The sequence below is a fragment of the Zalophus californianus genome, chromosome 12, assembly GCF_009762305.2.
Source record: "Zalophus californianus isolate mZalCal1 chromosome 12, mZalCal1.pri.v2, whole genome shotgun sequence".
NCBI lineage: Eukaryota > Metazoa > Chordata > Mammalia > Carnivora > Otariidae > Zalophus > Zalophus californianus.
This window is the reverse complement of record NC_045606.1, coordinates 53,019,463-53,042,754: the sequence shown is the minus strand read 5'-3', so window position 1 is coordinate 53,042,754 and position 23,292 is coordinate 53,019,463. Positions and strand designations below refer to the sequence as shown.

General features: G+C 34.6%; 1 protein-coding gene across 3 annotated transcripts in view; it reads right to left on the bottom strand.

Annotated features, from left to right (window-relative positions):
- Window positions 1-2,477: 2,477 nt before the first annotated feature.
- Window positions 2,478-23,292, bottom strand: part of SP4 (Sp4 transcription factor) — an 86,876-nt gene continuing 66,061 nt past the window's right edge. For all 3 annotated transcript variants that reach the window (XM_027574419.2, XM_027574418.2, XM_027574417.2), the window contains one exon: window positions 2,478-5,887. In XM_027574419.2, coding sequence (XP_027430220.1) covers window positions 5,585-5,887 — 303 coding nt within the window. In that variant the 3' untranslated portion in view covers window positions 2,478-5,584. The remainder of the gene's footprint in view (window positions 5,888-23,292) is intronic.

The following is a 23,292-nucleotide window of genomic DNA, read 5'->3' as shown; positions in this document are numbered from 1 at the left end:
GGAGGGGGAGACGAACCATGAGACGGTGGACTCTGAAAAACAAACTGAGGGTTCTAGAGGGGAGGGGGGTGGGGGAATGGGTTAGCTTGTTGATGGGTATTAAAGAGGGCACATTCTGCGTGGAGCACTGGGTGTTATGCACAAACAATGAATCATGGAACACTACATCAAAAATTAATGATGTAATGTATGGTGATTAACATAACAATAAAAAATTTAAAAGTAAAATATAGGGAACATCAGGACACCTGGGTGGGGCAGTTGGCTCAGGTCATGACCTCAGTGTTGTGGGATTCAGCCCCAGGTCGGGCTCCACGCTCATCACGGAGTCTGCTTAAGTTTCTCTCTCCCTCTCCCTCTGCCCCTGCTCTTTAATAAATAAACCTTTTAAAGTATATATAGAGAACAAAAAACCCCTATGAATTATGTTTACATTGAACAAAAATTTGAGACAGTGCCAGCTATGCAAGGGGAGTATTTTTAATTGGGGGAAATCCAGCTACTGTTTCCCTGAATAAAATTTTTTATCATGGTATTTTGTTTTTATGGAATATTTCACATATAAGTTTACATGGAAATTTGTTTGACTGTCACCCAATTTTCCTGGTTGACTTCACTAAGCAACGTACAATGTACTTAAGGCTTCAGTATCTGCACTTGATTGTGGGCAGAATAGTGATACATGATTTATCATAAAACTACCTTTTCTGTTTAAAGAGAACAGATTTTTATGTCTGTATGGTCTAATACATGCACTGCTAATTCAAATCCTTATTGTAAATAGTTGCACTGTATGTACATGCATACTTAAATTCCTTTTCTGGGCCAAAGTATTACAAGCAGCATATGTATTTTTTTAATACATGAAAACTTGGGAGTATTATTAAGATTCTGAAATCTAGTAACCTAAACTTAATTGGAACATTTTTTCTTCCAGGAGAAATTATCCAAACTATTACGTTAGACAAAAATAGAGGTTTACAAGATCTTCTTTCCTCTCTTCCCCTCTCCTTTTATTTGTACTTGAGATTACTCGCAGGTATCCAAAAATAAATTATTTCATTGCCACCTGCTATTAGGAGGAACACAGCCAAAGATGCTTATTAGCAAATCTGAAAAGAATGAAAATACATACCTTAAAAATCCTGCTACACAATTACAAATTGGTTGTGTGTATATCAAACATATTATTGCTTGGGTAATAAATACAGTTAACACGATTCAGATGTATTTAAGAATAATTTCGCATTTCTTGCACACACGTTGAATCTCTGCACCCCTTAAGCATGTGAACTTTTAAATACTAAACAAATGATACTATCTCTTTCCCTGCCTTGCGGTTATCCTCACCACCAGCACTGTGAACCACACCGTATTATAGTGCGGTCTTGCTCTCAGCATTGCTTCAACTTTCCCAGCTTATTATACCCATGTCCACAATCTAGGAGAAAGTAAAAAGCATTACTTTCGTGGTCTTTTCTTTCACTCATTTTTGTTCATAGTTATGTGGCTGAAGTTCCTAGAAATCCCAAGAATCCATCTGGTACTATCATATTAATAAACAAAATTTTAATTCTCTAATTTCATTATCACCTCTTTTATGTAGTATCCTGAAGCTTCCAAATGTGAATTTTTCTAATAATTTTATCATCTTTCGTTTTGATATCAATTTTTTGAAAAATTTCTTAGTGGTCTTGTTTGGCAGAATAGCATAATTTAACTGTTTCTCAATTCAGGCATTGTTATGAACACATATTACATGACACGGAGTTGTGACATAAACATACCTTTACCTTCGGGCTTTCCTGTACAAGGCAATCTCCCCACACACTATTTAGCTCCCGATTACTATAGATGTAAAAAGACTCTTTGTGGAATCTTCTATCAGTGTCAGTGTACTTCCCCTGCTGCATAACATCCCCGGCCCCTCGCGTGGCTATATCATCTAATCTGGCCTGGGCTTGGAAATCTGATAACTGAAGTTGTTACAATAATGTATTCATTATGTTAGCAAGGTTCTTCATGGTATTTGCTGGGTTCTCCCCTGAGGAAAAGACAACAGCTTTTGCTTACAGATTTTGTGGCATTTATGTGGCACACACTGCTTCTCAGTGTTTCTGTGAGCTTAAATATTTTAATTATGTTTTCATTTTTAGCTCTTCCTACAATGTCCTAACATTTACTGCTTAAAAATATTTAAGTAAAAAATGTCCCTAAATCAAATTTTAATTTCCATAAATGTCTAGAGCAATGGCTACAAATTAACATGAAATCTGCATTGGTGTTCTTTGGCAGTATGTTCAGAGAAATGGTGACCAGATCTTAATATCAGGAATTACGAAGAGTTGCCAATACGTTTTCTAGTGAGAAGCATTTTACTTCCTAGTGTTCATCGTGATAAGAAGGTTGATACTTCAAATAATTTATTGCTGCTTTATAGTATACATAATTAAATGAAGAAACATGTTAAACTCAAGGGAATTTTTAATAGTTACTTGCAATTGTTATTGCAGGCAACAACTTGTACATGATTTTATTTCCAAATCCACAAAAAACAAATTTTATACAAATCAGCACTGTAAAAATGTCAATTACAGCCCCAGAGGCTTTGCTGGCAGAATAATTGTCTAAATTCTAGGATATGGGAAACAGGTTTTTTCTGGATTCATTTTTTTCATTTTCAATTTTTTTACAAAAAAAATTTACAAGTGAAATGTTACTACAAAACTTTTTATAAGGAATTTTTGTAAAACATTTACATTTTACCATCAACTATTTGTTTTAAAATCATTATGTAGATTTAATACCCTATGCTGCACATCAATTTATGTGGGATGACAACTTAGTGACATGCATAAAAAAACACCACAAGGCATTAAAATGAAGACTTAAATACAAATATTGTTGCAATAAAACAGTTATAAAATTGAAAAATAGGACCTAAACATCATGCTTATCTAAGTTTGACAAATTAACTTTTTCTCCTAGATTACACACTTTTATTACTGCTCTCATGAGAGTGTGATAAATAATGACTTAACATCAAGTTCTAATGTAATCAGCAACACATACACAAACCTAACCAAAGAAAGTATACTGTAAGAAAAAACTATTCTAACACTGGAGTTCTACCATGATAAATACATATCTTTGCACTGATAATTACAATAAAGAAAAGTTTTATAACGGTGGCAAAGGGAATGAACAGTGAAATGCCATTAAATATGACTCTACTGCACATCTGTGCCCTATTACTTATAACAGCTATATCCCACTGAGTCAAATAAAGGACACTGAAATTTACGATTCTTATAAGACAGAAAAGTGGATTCAGAATGGTATGCAGAACAGACTGTCAAAATATTTCTAATTTCAGTGGTGAAATGTGCACCTGCTAACACAAATTAATATATTTTATATGCTATAAAGCTATCCAGATTCAGTTTGTTAAATTTATAATAGGCCTCATTGTTGATTAAAAAATAACTTCCATTTCTGATGAGCATACACAGGTATGCATTAAAACTGGTTCATGGAATAATGGTGCAGAGAGCTCATACTTGGTATTAACAACAACAAAAAGTGTCACTTTGAGGAAACATGATTCAAACATTAGGAAAGTTTCTTTGCATAAAAAAATTTATAGCACTGATTGTGTAGCATAATGATAGATAAAATATATATTTGATGTTTCAGCTCCTATATAATAAAATTAAAATTAACACTACCAAATGCTCCTCTGTACCAAACAAAACAACAAACTGATTCTGATGTTTTAAAGCCAGATACATCAGTTGTTAAGAGTACATTAAATAAAATATACAAAACAATTTACAAAATCCAACTAAAATTTAAAGACTTTGTTACAAGTCTACAAAAGCTTTAAGAAACTTGAAATTTATAACCACAGTGTAAAAATTTTTTTTCCTTTAATCTCAAAGCTTTTTTATACAAACTGAAAGCACAAAAGACCTTCAGTTTTATATAACGCTACAAAGGGCTGGCCTAAAGTGTACATAGTGTAAACAGTGATCATTACAGTATTTCTCCTTCATCAAAAATACAAGAAACATTATAATTTTGGAAGAGAATTCGCATGAGTAGTACTTTTCCTGAAATAATAGAGAATGCACAAGAAAACACGTACCTTTATTCAAACGGTTCCCAAACTAATAATGTTAATAAACCAGGCAGTTAAAAATTTTAGTTTTCCAATGGTCAATTCCAATTCCATTAATGTTTCCATGTAAATACATTTTTAAAGTAAGAGATATCTTACTAATACATAAGCTGTTGGTATAATCCAAAATTTTTCATGAGACTTTTGGCCATCTTTCCTATAAGACCCTTGCATAAACAATAAAATACAATTTTTTCCTTTAGTCACTTATTTGAACATTCTTCTGATTTTTTAAAAATAACTTGCTTCGTAATATCACGTTGTTATATATTTGTTAGGCTGTCTTTTTAGGGAAAATTCAGTTATCGGCATAACATAAAGACATTTCTATGTTATAAATTCGTAACCAGCCTTCTAACAGAGTTCTAGAAATAAATGAGATTGGCTAAATTTTAGTAGAGAGGAAAACGGAATTTGAAATGTAGTTAAAAGATAATTTTCTGCTGGCCTTAAAAAAAGGTGTGATAATTCCTTCTTTGGCTACCAAGTCAAAGCATAAAGAATTCTGCACATTGTCAACATAAATCATATTTACAGAATATGAAACTACAGAATGATTTATACTCTATGCAAATATTTCCAATATAAACATTTAAAATGAATTTTGTGGTTCAACCTAGGGTTAGGAATATAATCAATCCTAACTTCAAAACCTTACATGTTAAGTTGCCTCATTTTATTTTTCTGAAGCTATTATGAATTTTGTTTTAACCACCCTCCCCACCCCAGTATTTTTCTAAGGTTTCAATCTAAAATTTAACCTAAAGTTTAGCTCTAAGTTCCTCTTGTGTCTCCAAATGGAGAAAGTAATTGGACTTCACTGATTGTCTGCATACACACTACTATAATGTAGTGGTCATAAAGATCTGAGCTGCATCTCAGATTACTTTTTTGGAACTTACTCTAATTCAAATGTTGAAGAATTTCTAACATTTAGAAAAGACGGCCAAAACTATTTTCAGTTGATTTTCCAAAAACAAGCTAAGGAAATAAAGTATTATCCCTATCATTAGTTAACTGTTTTCTGTGCTATACGGAAAAAAAAAAAACCCTACATAAAAATATTACTGACTGAATTTGTAACAAAGTACTTCCAAAGAAAACAAGTCCAATTAAGGTCCAGCCTGCAAACACTGAGGTCTGTCTTTTTAAACATGTTAACACATGATGTTAAGAGAGGGGGAAGATTCAGTTTAAGGATTATGTGATCTATTTCCAAATAACTACAACTTATAGTATGGAGGAAATACTTTTCTGTTTCTAGTACATCAGTTTGCTTTTTGTATTTTTAAAAATTCAACATTTTATGTGTTGACCCAAAATCTTGGAATACTTAAAAGAAGCCAAGAATGAAAACATGATTTCCTACTCTGTAATCCACCTGACCAGCCCATTTCCAGATTTTCAAAGGTGTGTAAACTTAAGTGCAGCACTAGAGGTCTCTGTTATAAATAACTTTTCAGAATTCTTCCATGTTGGTTGAAACATTGGGAGTTGCTGGGTTTGAATCTTGAGAAATGGCTGCAACTGTGACAATTCTTGGGGAGCCAAGCACCTCTGTAACAGATGAGTCCAGTTCTCCCGAGGTAACAATGGCAAGAGCTGTCCCACCACCTTTCTTATTCTGGTGCGTTTTGACATGTTTGGAGAGATGATCACTCCGCATAAACCTTTTGGAACATTCTGGGCATTCAAATCTCTTTTCACCTAAACAAAAAAAATAGTAATGAAATCATACACATTTTATTTAAATGAAATTATAATTTTAAATAATTTCTCTTCAGATCATACTTTGCTTTTGTTTAACTTTTGACTAGCTGCAAAATATCTTCTTTCTGTTTTTATTTGAAAATGCCATCAAACAAGGGGTGCCTGGGTGGCACAGTCAGTTAAGTGTCCACTCTTGGCTCCGGCTCAGGTCATGATATCAGGGTTTCTCTCTCCCTCTCCCCACTGTGCTCCCTGCTCTCTCTCTCAAATAAATAAATCTTAAAAAAAAAATAAATAAAATGCTATCAAACAAGCAGTGCAGTATAGAAGAGCATGTGATGGGGAATAAATGACCTGAGTTAAAATCCTGATTCTACTAAGGCCTGGAAGTAAAAGCTGGAGCAAGTTAAGTACCACTCAGTTTCCCCATCTACGAAACAAGAGGATTTCTCTTTTTTTAAAGATTTTATTTATTTATTTGAGAGAGACAGCGAGAGAAGGAACACAATCAGGGAGATTGGGAGAGGGAGAAGCAGGCCTCCCGCTGAGCTGGGAGCCCGATGTGGGCCTTGATCCCAGGACCCTGGAATCATGACCTGAGCCAAAGGCAGACGCTTAACGACTGAGCCACCCAGGTGCCCAAAACAAGAGGATTTCTAACAGATGATCCCAAAAATCTCTTACAGGTGTAACAATATATAATGTTCGAGGCTTATGTCCACTCTTCCTTAAAAACTACTGTCTCCAGGGAACCTGGGTGGCTCAGTTGGTTAAGCAACTGCTTTTGGCTCAAGTCATGATCCCAGAGTCCTGGGATCGAGTCCCACATCGGGCTTCCTGCTCAGCGGGGAGTCTGCTTCTCCCTCTGACCCTACCCCCTCTTGTGCTCTCTCAAATAAACTAAAATCTTAAAACAAAACAAAAAACAAGCTATTGTCTCCATTTTAATTATAATACCTAGAGGCATAAACTATCTTAGAACTACTTAAAATAAAATCAGTTAACAATTTAACACTGTACCAAGTTTCTTCACAAGGGAAAAACGAGTCCGGCAAATACTCCATTTCAGATTTAATAGAGTTTTGAGGTGTCACAGAATAAGGCAGTTAGGTTCTTGTATACAAATTGATCCTTACATATGCTCTCCTTAAGATGTAAGATAATTCCACTGGAACTAACTACTTCGCTATTTTGGAATAAAAACTAAATTTTAACTAAAAAGAAAAAATGCATTTCACTTCTGTATATAACAGGTGGAGTGCACAAAAATTTGGTTAAGTGGTATATCATCACGTTCACAACAGATCAACTATTAGCTTTAGTCCTTCCCTCTAAAACTTGTTACTTAAGGGAAAGAAATGTTTTCAATCTGATACTAGAATTTGAATCCTAAGAAAATTGAGTTTGGCTGACTTCTTTACTTAGCCCTACTTTTGACTTATCAGTAGAAAATCTAGAGGCTCAACTTTGTCCATATCAGATAATCCCCCCTCTTCTTTGTGTTTGCTTTTATTTTTAAAAAATTACACTGACAGTATTTCATTAAATTTTTCTCTTTCAGTCTTGAAAAATTAAATGAAAGGATAAATATATGGTTTAAGCAAAATTCTCAAAAACATTTGCATTTTCTGAATGCTGATACTTAGACAAGGGCAAAAAACGATTAAATGCGGGTGTTAAGGTTAAGATAATCTTGAATTCTTCCAACCTTTCAAGTCTCCCATTTTATTACAAAAGAAAAATTCACAACTTACAAATTTTAAAGTTAAAAGAAATCTTAAAGATCTTATTTTACATTTTTCATTTTTTAAGTTGAGGCTCAGAAATTAATCAATCTTGGGAATCATACAACTTATTAATATCACAGTGGGATTCAAGGCACTGTACTTCTGGTTTGTGCTTTTTGTTCTAATCATCAAAGTGCAATTATAGACCTCCTTTCTTTATAGCAACAATGGCCAAGGATAATCAGAAAAAAATCAGGTGGTGATGGCTCCAAGACACATCATTTAGTAAGCACTGAATCAACTGGATGATTAACCTGCACATAGCTGTTTAGTAAGTCTTCGTTAGCTGTGATGCTCATGAACTCAATCATTTTGAACAAATATTTGTGCAACATCTACAATGTACCAGGCACCAGTGATACAAAAATGAACAAGTGAGAGTCTGACACTTTAAGAAGATTCTATTATCTTGAGATAGTCATTTGCAACCATGTGGAGCTATCAACACCAATTAAGAAATTTAAGTCCCAGCCAATCTAGTGGCAAACTGGGATATCATGGTGACAGGGTATGTATGTGGACCTTTTAGTCTGTCTATTCCTAACTGATGTGGGTGTGAATTAATTTTAAGCAATAAAAGTTGGCTAGAATCTCAAATTAAGTAAATTACATTGCACAATTAAACTAACATTATGGAAATGACATTTCAGTTTGCTACCCTTTTCCACAAAGAAGTACGTTTTCTGTAGTATCAATTTCTAAATTTCTTACTATTAGCAAACATTATTATCCTTTATCTCAAGGAGGTCAGAGTTCTTATACTAATAGACTACAGTATCTTCCTTATATTTATAATTATCTTATTTTATAATTGTTCTCAGGTTAATACTTCTGTAATTAGTATAACTAATTATTGAAACTTGATACTAGTTACTTATGATAAGCAGGAATGGCCATGCCTTAATCCTTGGAATTTGTGAATATGTTTTATTACATGGCAAAGGGATATAATGAAGATTACAGATGTTAATACAGAGAGATTATTCTGATTTATCTGAGTGGGCCCAACCTAATCACATGAGCTCTTAAAAGCTGAGTTTTCTTCAGCTGGAGTCAGAGTTGCAGCAGGAAAAATCAGAGAGATTAGAACTGAAAGGGACTTGACCTGCTATTGCTGGGAGGGTGCCACATGGAGAATATGACAAAGAATATGGACAGCTTCCAGGAGCAAACAACAGCCCCCAGGTGAAAGCCAGCAAGGAAACAGGGAACTGCGTCCTACAACAGCAAAAACAATTTGGTTGAAAGTGTCGATGAGTTTGGAAGCAGATTCTCCCCTAGAGCCTTTGACAAGGAGTAGCCCAGCTGACACCTTGATTTTGACTTTGTGAGATGCTAGGTGGAGGACCCAGGCCAAGCCTACTCAGATTTCTGACTTAAAGAAATTGTGATATAATAAATGTTCTTTTAAGCTGTTAAATTTGAGATAGTTTGTTGTTATGGCAGCGACAGAAAACTAAGAGATATATATGGTATAATCTTGAAAAAAGTAAGGCCTAATAAGGAAATAAATGATAAATGATCTATCACATGATCCAAAATCTGTGAAGTATTTTCATTACAAGTATCCAAAGCATGTCAAGGACAAATCCCATATTTTACTTCTGTAAGAAAATATCAAGAACATAACCCAAACAATTTTGGTTTAATAAACTTGAGTATAGAAAAAAAGAACTGCTTGGGGTGCCTGAGTGGCACAGAGTCAGTTAAGCGTCTGACTCTTGGTTTGAGCTCAAGTCGTGATCTCAGGGTTGTGGGACTGAGCCCCAAGCTGGGCTCTGTGCTCAGTGCGGAGTCTACTTGAGATTCTCTCCCTCTCCCTCTGTCCCTCCCACTCATGTTTTCTCTCCCTCTAAAATAAATAAATAAATGAATGAATGAATAAATAAATCTTTAAAAAAAGAAAAAAGAATTGTTACTTTGACCTAGGTTATCAAGAGAATGCCATGTTGTATTACATGACTGTAAAATATAGTCTTTAAGGGGACGTAAATAGAAGACTCATATTTAGAAACTACTTTAGATTACTTCCTAGCATAATATTAAGAGTAATTTCTCTCAGAAAAGCTGCTGAGATTGTCAATGGAATCACAGATTTGAATAAATGCAACAAATCAGATTTTTTTAAGCTTTATTTGAAGTACCATCAAGAGCCAACTATCTTGCTGTCACAGTTCTGCCTGTATTCTGGTTTTCAACATGTTGCCCTCAAATCAAGCTAATACAATGTATAAAACATACCTTATGAATTATTTGTTTGTCATAACATATTTATAAATTAAAATTAATTTTTATTATATTTATAAATTAAAATTTACAAATTAAAATTAATTCCAGGAGCAAACTAAATGACTGTATTAGTTTCCCTGGATTTTTTTTTTAAGAAAGTAACACAAATTGGGTGGCTTCTAACAATATATATTTATTCTCTCACAGTTCTATATGCTAGATGTCCAAAATGAAGACGTCAGTAGGACAATGCTCCCACCAGACTCTAGAGAAGAATCCTTCCATGCCTCATCCTAGCTCTGGTGACTTCTGGGCAATCCTTGGCATTCAGTGGCTTGCAGCTGCATCCCTCCAATCTCTGCCTCTGTCTTCACATAGCCTTTCCCCATGTCTCTGTGTCTTCTTCCCTTCTTACAAAGATTATCAGTCATTGGATTTAGGGTCCACAGGTCCTGAATTTTAGGCACTAGGCATGGTAAGACCTCATCTTTAATTTTATCTGCAAAAAACCTATTTCCAAATAAAGTCATATTCATCAGGGATTAGGACTTTGAACATCTCTAAGAGACACAATTCAACTCACTACACAGGGACACTTTTAAATGTCTGGCATTTGTTACAGCTAAGTAAAAAACATACCCCTTGGCTCATGAATAACTTTCACCAAATATCCATGTATAGCATATACAGTTGACCTTGGAACACCAAGGGGTTAGAAGCACTGACTCCCTATACCTGCAGCAGAGGTGAAAATTTGTGTGTAACTTTTCACTTCCCCAAAACTTAACTACTAATAGCCTATTGTTGACTGGAAGCCTTACCAATAGCACAATTAACATATTTTGTGTTACACATATTATATACTGTATTCTAACAATAAAGTAAATCAGAGAAAAGAAAACATAACTAAGAAAATCATAAGGAAGAGAAAATGCATTTGCAGTTTATTTAAAAAAAAAACACAAATCTACGTATTAGTGGACCTGCACAGTTCAAACCTGTGCTGTTCAAGGGTCAACTATATACAATTTTTAAGTAACAATAACCACTTTTATAACCCACATTAAAGAAGTAATTTTTTTATTTGTTCTAAGAAGCCTAGTTACTCAAACTGTGAGGCTTGTTGGATCCCTCAAGTCCACCCCTCCAACACCTTCAACTTATTAGTCTCTCCTGGACACTCTTCTTTTACCTACCCAGCCTAGAATATCTAAATGAATCTTTTCATGAGTACCCTCAATTCTATTTTTACCTGTGGATAAAAGTAAATTAAAAGGGGGAGCAATGGTAATTTCCAAAAAGTTCGATGGCTTATATTCTTGATGTAGAAGAACTGGGAGTAAAGGAAGGTTGAGTGGGAAGGGCAATGGAAATAAGACTTAAATATTTTTAAGTAATCCCCACCCAACACAAAGCTCAAACTTACAACCCCAAGATCAAGAGTCACATACTCCACCAACTGAGCTAGCTAGGTCCCCCAACAAAATTTAGATAATTATTAAAATAATGAGGAATCTGACCAAAAAAATAATGTAATGCTACTCTGACTGATGGGTTGAGATTTGAGTCTATGACTTTATAGGGACATCATTTGCAAAATGAGTAATTTTTCATTTACTTCTTAAGCAATTATCTATTTGAATATAGAAATCATTTGATCAATTTTATCACAAATGCTTTTTAAAAGTAATCTTATCTAATCTAATAGTTTTAACTATGATCTATAAAATGGATAATGGCATCAAGATTCAGATTCCTAAATCAAACTGAATTTCACATCTCTTATATGTGCCATACACATCATTCAATGTGTTACAAAATTCATCACTGTCTATTAAAGGAAAATGGCTGAATCTTGATTAGTACAGCAAATTTTATGGTATTTTAACTTCCCTAATTCCATTTTAAATTCCCCAGAAGCCTAGCAGCTACCAGAGGGAGAACAGAGCTGGAACTCTTTCAAAACCTCATTTCCAAGGAAATGATAATGGGATCTGTCTGTGGTTCTTCAGAAGACCTCACTTAAAAGACTATTGTATTGACCCTGACTTGGAGACAGCCCAATGTGAAAAGTCTTTTTCCAGGGATGGAAAAGAACGTGTGTTTGTCTAAAACAACTGTAGGTAACTGTTTTAACTTCATGGATGCCCAGGGCAATGGATAATACTTGGGACAAACAATAAAAAGACTTAACAAAAAGCTTAAAAGGAAAAACTGGGAGTTAAAAATATCCCATAGTGGCTTTGAAAAGTTCTGGCACACTCCCTGGAATCTAGATGACCACATACATGCTTTAAAGCTGTGAGCATGCTCAGGAAAGACCTGAGAAGGCCCAAACTCTCATGTGTGCTTAACTGTTGAGGGTCTGCATAGGCAGGAAGTGAAAGCTAAGGCAGAGTTGTCAATTGAGGGCTGAGGGCATTCCAACATACACACAAAACCTCTCAGCAAGGGGGAGAGATTTATTGATCCAAGATATTTAAGAATATCTGCAGAATATTTACAAATATTTGCAGAAAGGATAGCCAAATACTTCTCAAATTGATGAAAAACATTAATGTATACATCCAAGAAGCTCAATAAACCCCAAGTAGGTTAAATGCAATGAGATTAACACTGAGACATATCATAAACCGCTTAAAGTCAAAAAACAAAGAGAATCTACAAAACAGCAAGAAAAGTGATGCATCACCTACAAGGGATTGTCGAATAATAATAGCTGATTTTTTACTGGAGTTCATAGAGGCCAGAAGCAGTGGGATGATACCAGATGAAAGGAAAATCTTGTCAACCAAGAATTCTATATACAGCAAAACTATCTTTCAAAAATGAGCATGGGGGGGGTACCTCAGTTGTTCAGTCAGTTGGGTGTTTGACTCTTGATTTTGGCTCAGATAGTGATCTCAGAGTCACGGGATCAAGCCCTGCATTGGGCTTCTCACTCAGCAGGGAGTCTGCTAGAGATTCTCTCTCTCCTTCTGCCCCTACCCCAGCGTGCTCCTTCTCTCTCTCTCATATAAATAAATCTTTAAAAGAGATGAGGAGAAATTGAGACATTTCCAGATTAATAAAAACTGAAAGAATTTATTGCTAGCAGATTTGCACCTAGACTATTTTAAGATGTGAACTGTAATCCCCAAAGCAGGCAACCACTAAGAAAATAAAATATCATATTAGTATTATAGAGAAATAACAAGGGGATTAAAATAACATACAAGGAATATTTAACACCAAATGCTAATAACATAGGAATACAGGAACAAAAAAGAAGACACGTAGAAAACAAATACCAAAATGGCATTAACTCCTCATCAGTAATTGCATTAAATGTGAATGTATTAAATGTTCCAATTAAAAGGAAGAGGTTGCCAGAAAGAATTACAGAAAAATATGATCCAACTATACACTATCCTAAAAGAGGTTCACTTTAAACTCAGACATGAATAGGCTAAAAGTAAAAGTTAGAAAAAAGATATACCATGCAAAAGAGAGCTGAAATAGTTATATTAATAACAGACCAATATGATAAAAATAGTTACTACAAAGACACTTTACAATGATAAAAGACTCAATCCATCAAGAAGATATAGCAATTATAAATATATGTGCACCTAACAACAGAGCCCCAAAACAAACAACCATGAGAAACAAAACTGAGAGAACTGAAGGAAGGTAGACAATTCTACAATATACTTATCCTTCTGTAGTCTCCATTTCAACTGGTAGCAGTTATCACTGGTACCTATTATCTCTTTTCTCACATTTAATAATCACCAAGTCCTGTCAATTTTATTACACAATCATTTCTTGACCTGGTCCCACATACTCTTAAAACTTTAAAAAAGAAAAAGAAAAACTTTTGTTCTAGTTAGGATCGTCAACAATAGCTATTGTCTTCACTAAATGGTCTCAAAATTATTCCCTATAAATCTATTCTTCCTATATATACCAAGTGGTCTAAAATAAAAAGATGACCAATCTGATTAACTGCTGAAAACTTTCAGTGGTTCCCCATTTCCTAAGGCTGTGAAAAAAACAAAGTTAAATAGTTTATAACATACAATGGTAACTAACCTCTGCCTATTTTTTTTTTTTAACCTATTGTCACAAATATTATGGTTCCAAACACTGAACTGCTTGCAGGTCCTGACGTATGATACTTTTGTTTTTCGTAGGAATTGGTTTCTAGCTCAGGATTAAAATCTTGACTCTGCTCTACCTACCAGCCATGTAACTTTGGGCAACTTCTCTCGCCAATTCTCAGTTTCTTCATTTCTATTTTTTATTTTTTTAAAAGATTTTATTTATTTATTTGACAGAGAGAGACACAGCAAGAGAGGGAACACAAGCAGGGGGAGTGGGAGAGGGAGAAGCAGGCGTCCCGCCGAGCAGGGAGCTTGATGTGGGGCTCGATCCCAGGACCCTGGGACCATGACCTGAGCCAAAGGTAGACACTTAACGACTGAGCCACCCCGGCGCCCCAGTTTCTACATTTTTAAGTAGGAATAACAGAGATACCTATTTTGTGTTACTGTTCAAAGGATTAAATGAGAAAATGAATGAAAAAGAGCATTTAGAAAAACTCCCACACAATGAAAGGACTCAGAAATGTTAGCTGTGACTGTTATTGCCTGTCTGAATTTGTTTACTCTACGAATCCAATGGCTCATTCTTACTCATCACTTATCACTCAACTTAGTTCAAGGAACTAAGTTTGGGCCTTAGTAAAGAAATCAATCAACCTCCTAAGACTTCAGTTTAGTCCTTATTTATAAAATGATAGGGTTGCACAAAATCGTTTTTAGGTATTCCTCTGGCTCTAAATACTATTATTCCTGGAAGAGTTAAGAGAAGTACTGTATGTTACTGAGGCATATATATGAGGCTGAAAAGAAAATGGTTTTGGATTCTCAAAAAAGAAGAAAAATCTCTCTCCCTTTTTATATTAGAATTTCTCAAAAATGAGTTTGTCTCCCACTTTAAAACCTTATGTTTTCATTTATACAAAGTAAAATTATTCTTTTTGGGACACAGCTCTATGAGTTTCGACAAATACATGAAATCATTTAGTCATCACCAAAATAAAAATATGGAAGTTATGGCTTTCAAAAATTCCTTCACGATGCCTCTAGTTGAATTCTTTTCTCCCTTATGCCCTAGAAAACAATAATCTGTTCTCTGTCTCTATGGTTTTTATTTTTCCATATATTGTCATACATAAATAGAATCATATAATAGGTAGATTTTGATGCTGGGATCATTCACTTAACAACGCATCTGAATTTCATCACTGTGGTTGTTTATGTTAATAATTCATTCTTCTATGTTGGAGAGCAATACTCTGTTGTATATATCTATATGTTGGTACACCAACTGGCCCTGTACACAAAGGGTAAGGAGAAAACAAAAAAGGCAGACCATTCCACATTGGTAGGTGGCAATTTTATAAGAAAGGAAACTTGGGGCGCCTGGTTGGCTCAGTTGGTTAAGCGACTGCCTTCGGCTCAGGTCATGATCCTGGAGTTCCAGGATCGAGTCCCGCATCGGGCTCCCTGCTCAGCAGGGAGTCTGCTTCTCCTTCTGACTCTCCCCCCTCATGTACTCTCTCTCTCTCAAATAAATAAATAAAATCCTTAAAAAAAGAAAAAAAAAGGAAAACTTATGAGGCTTGTTTTGGATGGCCACCAGATGAATATATCTCTACATCTACCTGCCAAATCTTAAAAGTTTACAAAGCGGTCTTAACTGGGTTCAGTCATATATACTGTCCAGATGGTTTCAACATCTTTCTCTCTCAAGGTTACATCCTTCTAACAGCTCCCATTATGGGAACAGTGGGCAGAAAGTATATTCTAAGGACAGGGGATGGGGTGAGAAGCCTCTGATTACCCAGGTCCAACCTGCAGGTCAACCAGCAATCAAGTCTGTTGGATTACCTCCTCCAGCAAAATACCACAGTTCTTTAGCCATTCAACCAGCTGAAGAATATTTGGTTGTTTCCAATTTGGGGTGATTATAAATAAAATCTGCTATATATATTCATTGCTTTTTGTGTGAACGTAGTTTTTATTTCTTTGGGGTGAATACTCAAGAGTGGATTGCTAGATCATAGCCTAAGTATATGTTTAAACTTTTATAAGAAAATTCCAAAAACGCTGTGCCATTTTGCATTCCCACCAGCTTGGCATTCTTGCCGGTTCTTCTAATTGTCAGGATTTTGGTGTCCTTGTTTTTAATTTTAGCCATTTTAATAGATGTGTACTGGTTTTTCACTGCAGTTTTAATTTGCATTCCTCAAATAAAGGTGATATAAAATATCTTTACTGTGCTTGTCAGATGTACATCCTCTTCAGTGAAATGTCCAAATCCTTCGCCAATTTTTAAAAAATTGGGTTGTTTACAAATTGTTGAGTTTTGAGAATTCTTTATAGATTCTGGATGAAAGTACATTGTCAGGTATGTTTTTCAAATGTTTTCTGTCTCTGTCTTATGTTTTCATTTTCTTAACAGAATCTTTAACGGAGCAAAAGTTTATAGTTTTTATCTAGTCCCATGTATCAGTTCTTTTATGGATTGTGCTTTTGGTGCTGTATTAAAAACTCTAGCATACCCAAGGTCACAAAGACTTTTATATTTTATTAAAAAAATTTTATACTTTCAGGTTTTAGTCTGAGTAATTTTGAGTCAGTTTTTGTAAAAGATAGAGGTATGTAGCTCAAAGTTCTTTTCCTGCATGTGGCTTTCCAATTCTTCCAAACCATTTATTGAAAATAATTTCTCCATACAATTATTTTTGCATGATATGTGTGTGGGTTAATTTCTGAATTCTCTATTTGGTCTTATCTATGTGTCCTTTTTTTCACCAGAACCTCATACTCATAGCATTGAAATACTGTAGCTTTATAGGAAATCTTAAAATCATTTAGTGTCAATTGGCTGACTTTTTGTATTTCTTTCAAAACTGTTTTGACACTCTAATTGCTTTGCCTTTCATATAAATTTTAGATCAGCTTACTATTATCTACAAAATACTGCTGTAATTTTGAGAAGAACTGCACTAGATTTGTATATATATCTGGGAGAACTGACATCAAAACAATATTGGGCCATGGAATCCACTAACATCATCTTCAATTCTCTCATCAATATTTAGTTTTCAGTATACATATCTTGCATATATTTTGTTAGAGTTCCAGTGAAGTGTTTTACTCTTTTCACCTTATTAAAAATGACAGTATTTATTAAGCTACTTGTATCCAGTTGTTCATTGCTAGTATGCAGTAAGACAATTCATTGTGTATATTAACCTTGTAATCTTGAAATCTTACCAAACACTTATTAGTACAAACAGCTTTCTTGTAGATACCAGGGTGTTTCTAAATAGACAACCAGGTTGTCTGCAAATAAAGACACTTATTTCTTTCTTTAGAATCTGTGTTGTGTCTTTTTTTTTGCTTTATTGCACTAGGTAGGACTTCCATACCAGTGTGAAGAGAGTGATAAAAATCAGTCATTTTGAGGCACCTGGGAGGCTCAGCTGGTTATGTGTCCAACTCTTGATCTCAACTCAGGTCTTGATCTCAGGGCTGTGACATCAAGCCATGTATTGGGCTCCATGCCAACTTAAAAAAAAAAATCAGACATCTTTGCCTTGTTCCTGACCCTATGGATAAGTATTAGGTCCTTCATCAGTAAGTATGATGCTAACTATAGTATTTTAACAAATGCCCTTTACTTGGTTAAGGATATAACCTTCAATTCTTAGTTATGTGAGAATTTTTATCAAACTGAATGCAGATTTTCCCAAATACTTTTTGTATATATATTTAAGTAATCATGTGATTTTCTTTACTTCTCTTGTTCATATGATAAATTACATCAACCGATTGATTTTGGAATGTTCAGACTTCCATTCCTGGAATAAACACAACTGAGTCATGATAAATTATTCTTTTAATGTATTACTGGACTTGGTTTGCTATTTTGTTGGGGATTTTGAAATTTGTATTTATGAGAATACTGATCTGTTAAGTTTTTTTCTTTTTCCCTAAGTAATGTCTTTATCTGGCTTTGGTATCATGGTAATGAAGGCCTCATAAAATAGTTAACAAGTGTTCCTTCATTTATTCTCTAAAAAAGATTGTGCAGAATTGGTATCATTTATTACATAATAAAGCACTTTCCAATAAACAATCTGAGCCTAGAGTTTTCTTTGTTGAAAGTTTTTTGCTAAAATTCAATTTCTTTAATAGATACAGTACTATTCATATTATCTATTTCTTCTTGAGCAAGTATTGGTCAATTGTGTCTTTTAAGGAGCTGGTCCATTTCACCTAAGCTCTTTAATTCAGAGTGTAGAGTTATTCATAGCATTCCTTTATTATTATATTGTCTATAGGGGCTCTAGTGATATGCCCCTCCTCTTCCATTCCTGGCATTGACTGATAAATTTTCTTGGCCAGTCTAGCTAAAGACTTATTAATTCTATCTTTTCAAAGAAAAACAGATTTTGGTTTGACTGATTTTCTCTATTAGGTCATTTGTCTATTTTCAATTTCATTTATTTTTCCTATTTATTGCTTCCTAACTTCCTGTTTTGGGTTTAATTCGTTTGTTTTCTAGTATTTAAGATAGAAACTTATTCTACTTAAGAATTACTAAGGGATGCCTGGGTGCCTCAGTTGGTTAAGTGTCTGCCTTCGGCTTAGGTCATAATCCCGGGGTCCTGGGACTGAGTCCTGCATCGAGCCCCTTGCTCAGTGGGGAACCTGCTTTTCCCTCTCCTGCTGCTCCCCCTGCTTGTGTGCTCTCTCTCTCTCTCCCTGGCAAATAAATAAAATCTTAAAAAAATAATTACTGACTAAAACCTTTGTTACTAATAAAAGCACTTACTGCCATAAATTCCCTCCAAGCACTGTTATACCTATATCCCACAAATTTTGATATGTATTTTCATTCAGTTGAAAATATATTTTCTAATCTCCCTTAAGGTATCTTCCTGACCCAGGGAGTTAATCAGAAATGCGGTGATTAATTTCCAAAATATGGAATTCTCAGTTATTTTTGTTACTGACTTCTAGTTTAATTCTATTAATATCTGAGAATATACTTTGTTAAGGTGTAACTTATGGCACAGAACAAAAGTTCGAGAATGTTCCATGTATTTATGAAAAAAAGTATTCTGTTGCAATTGGCTTGAGTACTCCATGAATGTCAGTTAGGGTAAACTGATAATGTTCTAAACCCTTTCTACTTTTCTGTCTACTTGTATCAATCACTAAGAAAAGAGTGTTTACAAGAGTAACTGTGGATTGCTTTATTTTACCTTTTAGTTCTGTCAGTTCTTGCTTTTTATATTTTAGAGCTCTGTTGTTAGGTGCCTATTACAACCAAAATTGTTATCCCTTCATGTAAAATGAGCCATTCCATCATTATAGAATGTCTTGTCATATCTAGTACTTTTCATTGTTTTATCAAGTCTATTTTGCCTGTTATATTAATATAGCAACTTTGGTTTTCTTTTGATTAGTCTTTGTATGGCATGTATGTTTTTCCTATCCTTTTTAATTTATCCATATAATATTTAAAGTGGGCTTTTTGTACACAATATATAATCTGGTGTTTTTTTAATGCAATTCAACAATGTATATCTTCTAATGTTAGGTTTAGACCATTAACATTATATATAATTACTGATTTGTTTAGATTTAAGTCTATTATTTTGTTGTCTGTTCTCCATTTGTCCTCTGTTTTTTTTCATTTTTGTTTTTCCCTTCTCTCCTTTCTTTTGGATTATTTGAATATTGTTTAGCATACTATTTTAATTTATTCCCCTTTCCCCCCTGAATCTCTGTATTTTTGGTAATTGATAAAGGGATTACAATATACATAGCTAACTTTTCACAATACATATACACTGTGTTCTATATTTTCACCTGAAAACAACCATACAGGTTTCTTTACCCTCCCCACTTTATTTTATATTCGCATACATTGAAAATCCACCACTACTAAAATTTTTTACTTTAAAAAACATATTTTTTTAAAACTTAAGCAGAGGATTAACAGCCTGCTATATTTACCCAGGTATTTACCATTTATTTTGTTCTTCCGTATTAAATTCCCAATTTCCCGCTGGTATCATTTCCCTTCAGCCTAAAAAACTTCTTTAGCCTTTCTTTTGTGGCGCAGATCTGATGACAAGAAATTCTTAAGTTTCTCTTCATCTGAAAATCCCTTTGTTTTGCCTTTCTTATTGAGGACACTTTCACTGGATATAAAATGCTGAGCTGGCAATTCTTTTCCTTTTCCGTCCTTCATAGTTTCTGAAGAGAAATGATTCATCATTCAAATTTGTATTCCTCTATACATAATGTGTAATTATCTTTAGGCTCCTTTCCAAATTTTTTCTTTACCTTTAATTTTTAGCAGACTGATTTTCATGTATCTGGGCATGACTTCCTGTCAATTCCTGTTTGGGATTCAATAACCTTCTTAAGTCCATAATTTACACCTAATATAGGAAGTCACAGCCATTATTTCATCAAATATTTTTCTACATCGATCTATCTTTTCCTTTCTTCTGGACTCAAATGACACTAATTTTGTAAGTTCCACAGTTCCCTGAGACCCAGTTAATGTTTTCCTCCTGATCTTTTTCTTCTTTGGTCTTCAGACTGTATAATTTCTAGTGATCTGTCTTCAACTTCAGTGACGCTTCTATTATCTCTATTTGCTCCTGAGCACACATAAGGAATTTTTAACTTTGCAATAATGCATTTTTTTCCAGTTCCAAGATTACCATTTAGTTCATTTTTAGAGTCTCAATTTTGCTTCTGAAAATTTCTGCCTTTCTTTTTATTTCAAACATGTTTACCTTTACTCCATGGCTGATGGTTATAATAGCTGCTTTATAGTCACTGGCGGGTAATTCCAACATGAGGATCATCTTGACACAGTCAGATTTACTTGGATTCATAGTCTGTTGAATAATTTTGGGTTGTATCCTAGATATTTTGGATATTATATTGTGGTGACTCTGGGTCCTGTTAAAGAATCCTCTGCAAAATGTTAAGTTTTTGTTTTAGCAGGTAATTGACCCATTCAGTTTCATACTAGTTCTATCTTGCCTTCTTTGGGCATGAGTTCCAATATTAATTCATTTTCAAGGACTTTGTTATGTTTACGTCTGCTCAGCATATGCTGGCAATCAGGTGATGGTTTATAAGATAGTTGAGTTCTTGAAGCCTTTGCTATGGTTCTTTGGGTCTGTTCTGTGCATGTGCAGCTCAGGAATGAGCCCTGTATTTTTGTTCCATTAATGAAATTAGGGATCACCTTTTACAGATCTCTGCAAAATTTTCCTCATGCTTTCTCAACCTCCAGGTGTCCCTTCTTCTTGGTTCCTCTGGCCAGAAAGAATTCTTGAGGCTTCCTATACCATTCTGCACATACATATGACTGACATAACTGTCAGAGTAAAATGGCAAGAGAAAAATAATAGTGATTCCCTAACATTCAATGGAAAAGAAGGTTCTGGTTCCTTTGGCCAGAGATATGGGTATTTTCTCAGGTTTTTAGTGTCTCTGCTGCCACTACTGCAGTGGAAAGTACAAAGAGGGCTGGCCTTAGAGCAAAGGGGCCTTTTTTCTCAGTCCTCTGGCTGGATATGTATGGTGTTTACACCTGTTATTCAGGGCCCACAGGGTCAATGCTAGGAGACAAAGGAGGAAAAAAATCCTGTGAAACTCACTTGTGTTATGCAATGTTATACAAATTTTGATTGCATCAAATTTCTGCAGACTAGAACAGAGATTATTAAGAGGATATATCTAAAGAGAGCCAATCTGTCTTCTGTAGAATTATGTAGAAGTCTCAGACTCAAAATGGTGAGAGGGAGATATAAAACATAGAAGAGTAAATTAAAGTCTGTACATGGATTATTAATCCTACTATCAAAAAATTGGGTCGGAATATTTGATGATTTGTATCCACAGAAATGTGGTCCCACAGTTTATTACTGTATTTTGGTAATTATGTATCTTGCAGCATAACTCACAGTGTCCCTGCCCAATTGTCTAAAATGAAAGTCACCAGTCCATAAAGCTTTCTCCTTTACCTAAACATAGTTATCAGTCATCAGCATCAACTTGAATAAAAGCCAAGGACCACTGCACAATTCAGGAAAGCCTATAACATCAGAAAAAAGCAAGGTACAGAGAAAAAAATTACCTTGGAAGAAACATAAGTATTAAGAAAAAATATCTAGCTGGAAAACTCAGAGATTTTCAGTGAGCTCCTGCATCTCTACAATGAGAAGAGTATGCTATAAAAAAGGAAACAATAGGGGCGTCTGGGTAGCTCAGTCGTTAAGTGTCTGCCTTCGGCTCAGGTCATGATCCCGGGGTCCTGGGATCGAGCCCTGCATCGGGCTCTTGCTTGGCGGGAAGCCTGCTTCTCCCTCTCCCACTCCCCCTGCTTGTGTTCCTTCTCTCGCTGTGTCTCTCTCTGTCAAATAAATAAAAAATCTTAATAAAAAAAAAAGGAAACAATAGAAAGCACTCTTGGAAATTAAGAAAAAATTCAAAAGAAATATCTGAATATAAAGTTTAGAAATCTCACAGAAAATAAAAAAAGTAAAAAGACAAAAAAGAAAGAAAAGCTGTAAGATATAAAAAAAAATCAATATAGGGAGGTCAACTTACACAAAGTAAGACCGCAAAAAGAATAAATAAAAAAGGGAGAATGGGGGGTTAGGAAGGGGATGGGGGAGAAAGAGTTGAAGAGCCCAACCAGTTTGCACAATAAATGAAAAACTACGCAACGTACATAATTATGAAATTAACAGAACATAAAGATTAACAGAAGCTCTTATGGTTAAAACAAACAAACAAAAAAACCAGGAGTATGTCAAAAGGACAGAGGAGGAAATCTAAAAAGACTTCCAAATGACCAAAGATGGAACAATTTGAGCAAGAAAATAATGACAATATTGAATTATAACCCAAAAAACAAAATACTCATGGGTCCATAATGGATTATAAATAAATGATTAAATACACAAATAACTGGGGAAGAAGGTATAACTCTTCCCTGCACAAGAATCAAAACTAAACACTGTACAAGCAAAGAGGGAAAGAGAAAATGACCTTTAAAACAAGGTAACTGCTGTAGGCAGGAAAACAATGAGGAACGCTAAAAGGGAAACCTTAGAATTATCTTGACAGAGAAACAGGATATTTGCATAGACTCAAAGAATCCACCCTCTCCACCCTGCCCCACACATTTACTAATCAAAGTGGTTGTTTTACAGTACATCCATAAATTCCTTGCCACTCCTCCCTCCAAGAGGTGGAGCTTACTTCATTGCCCCTTTAGTATAGACTG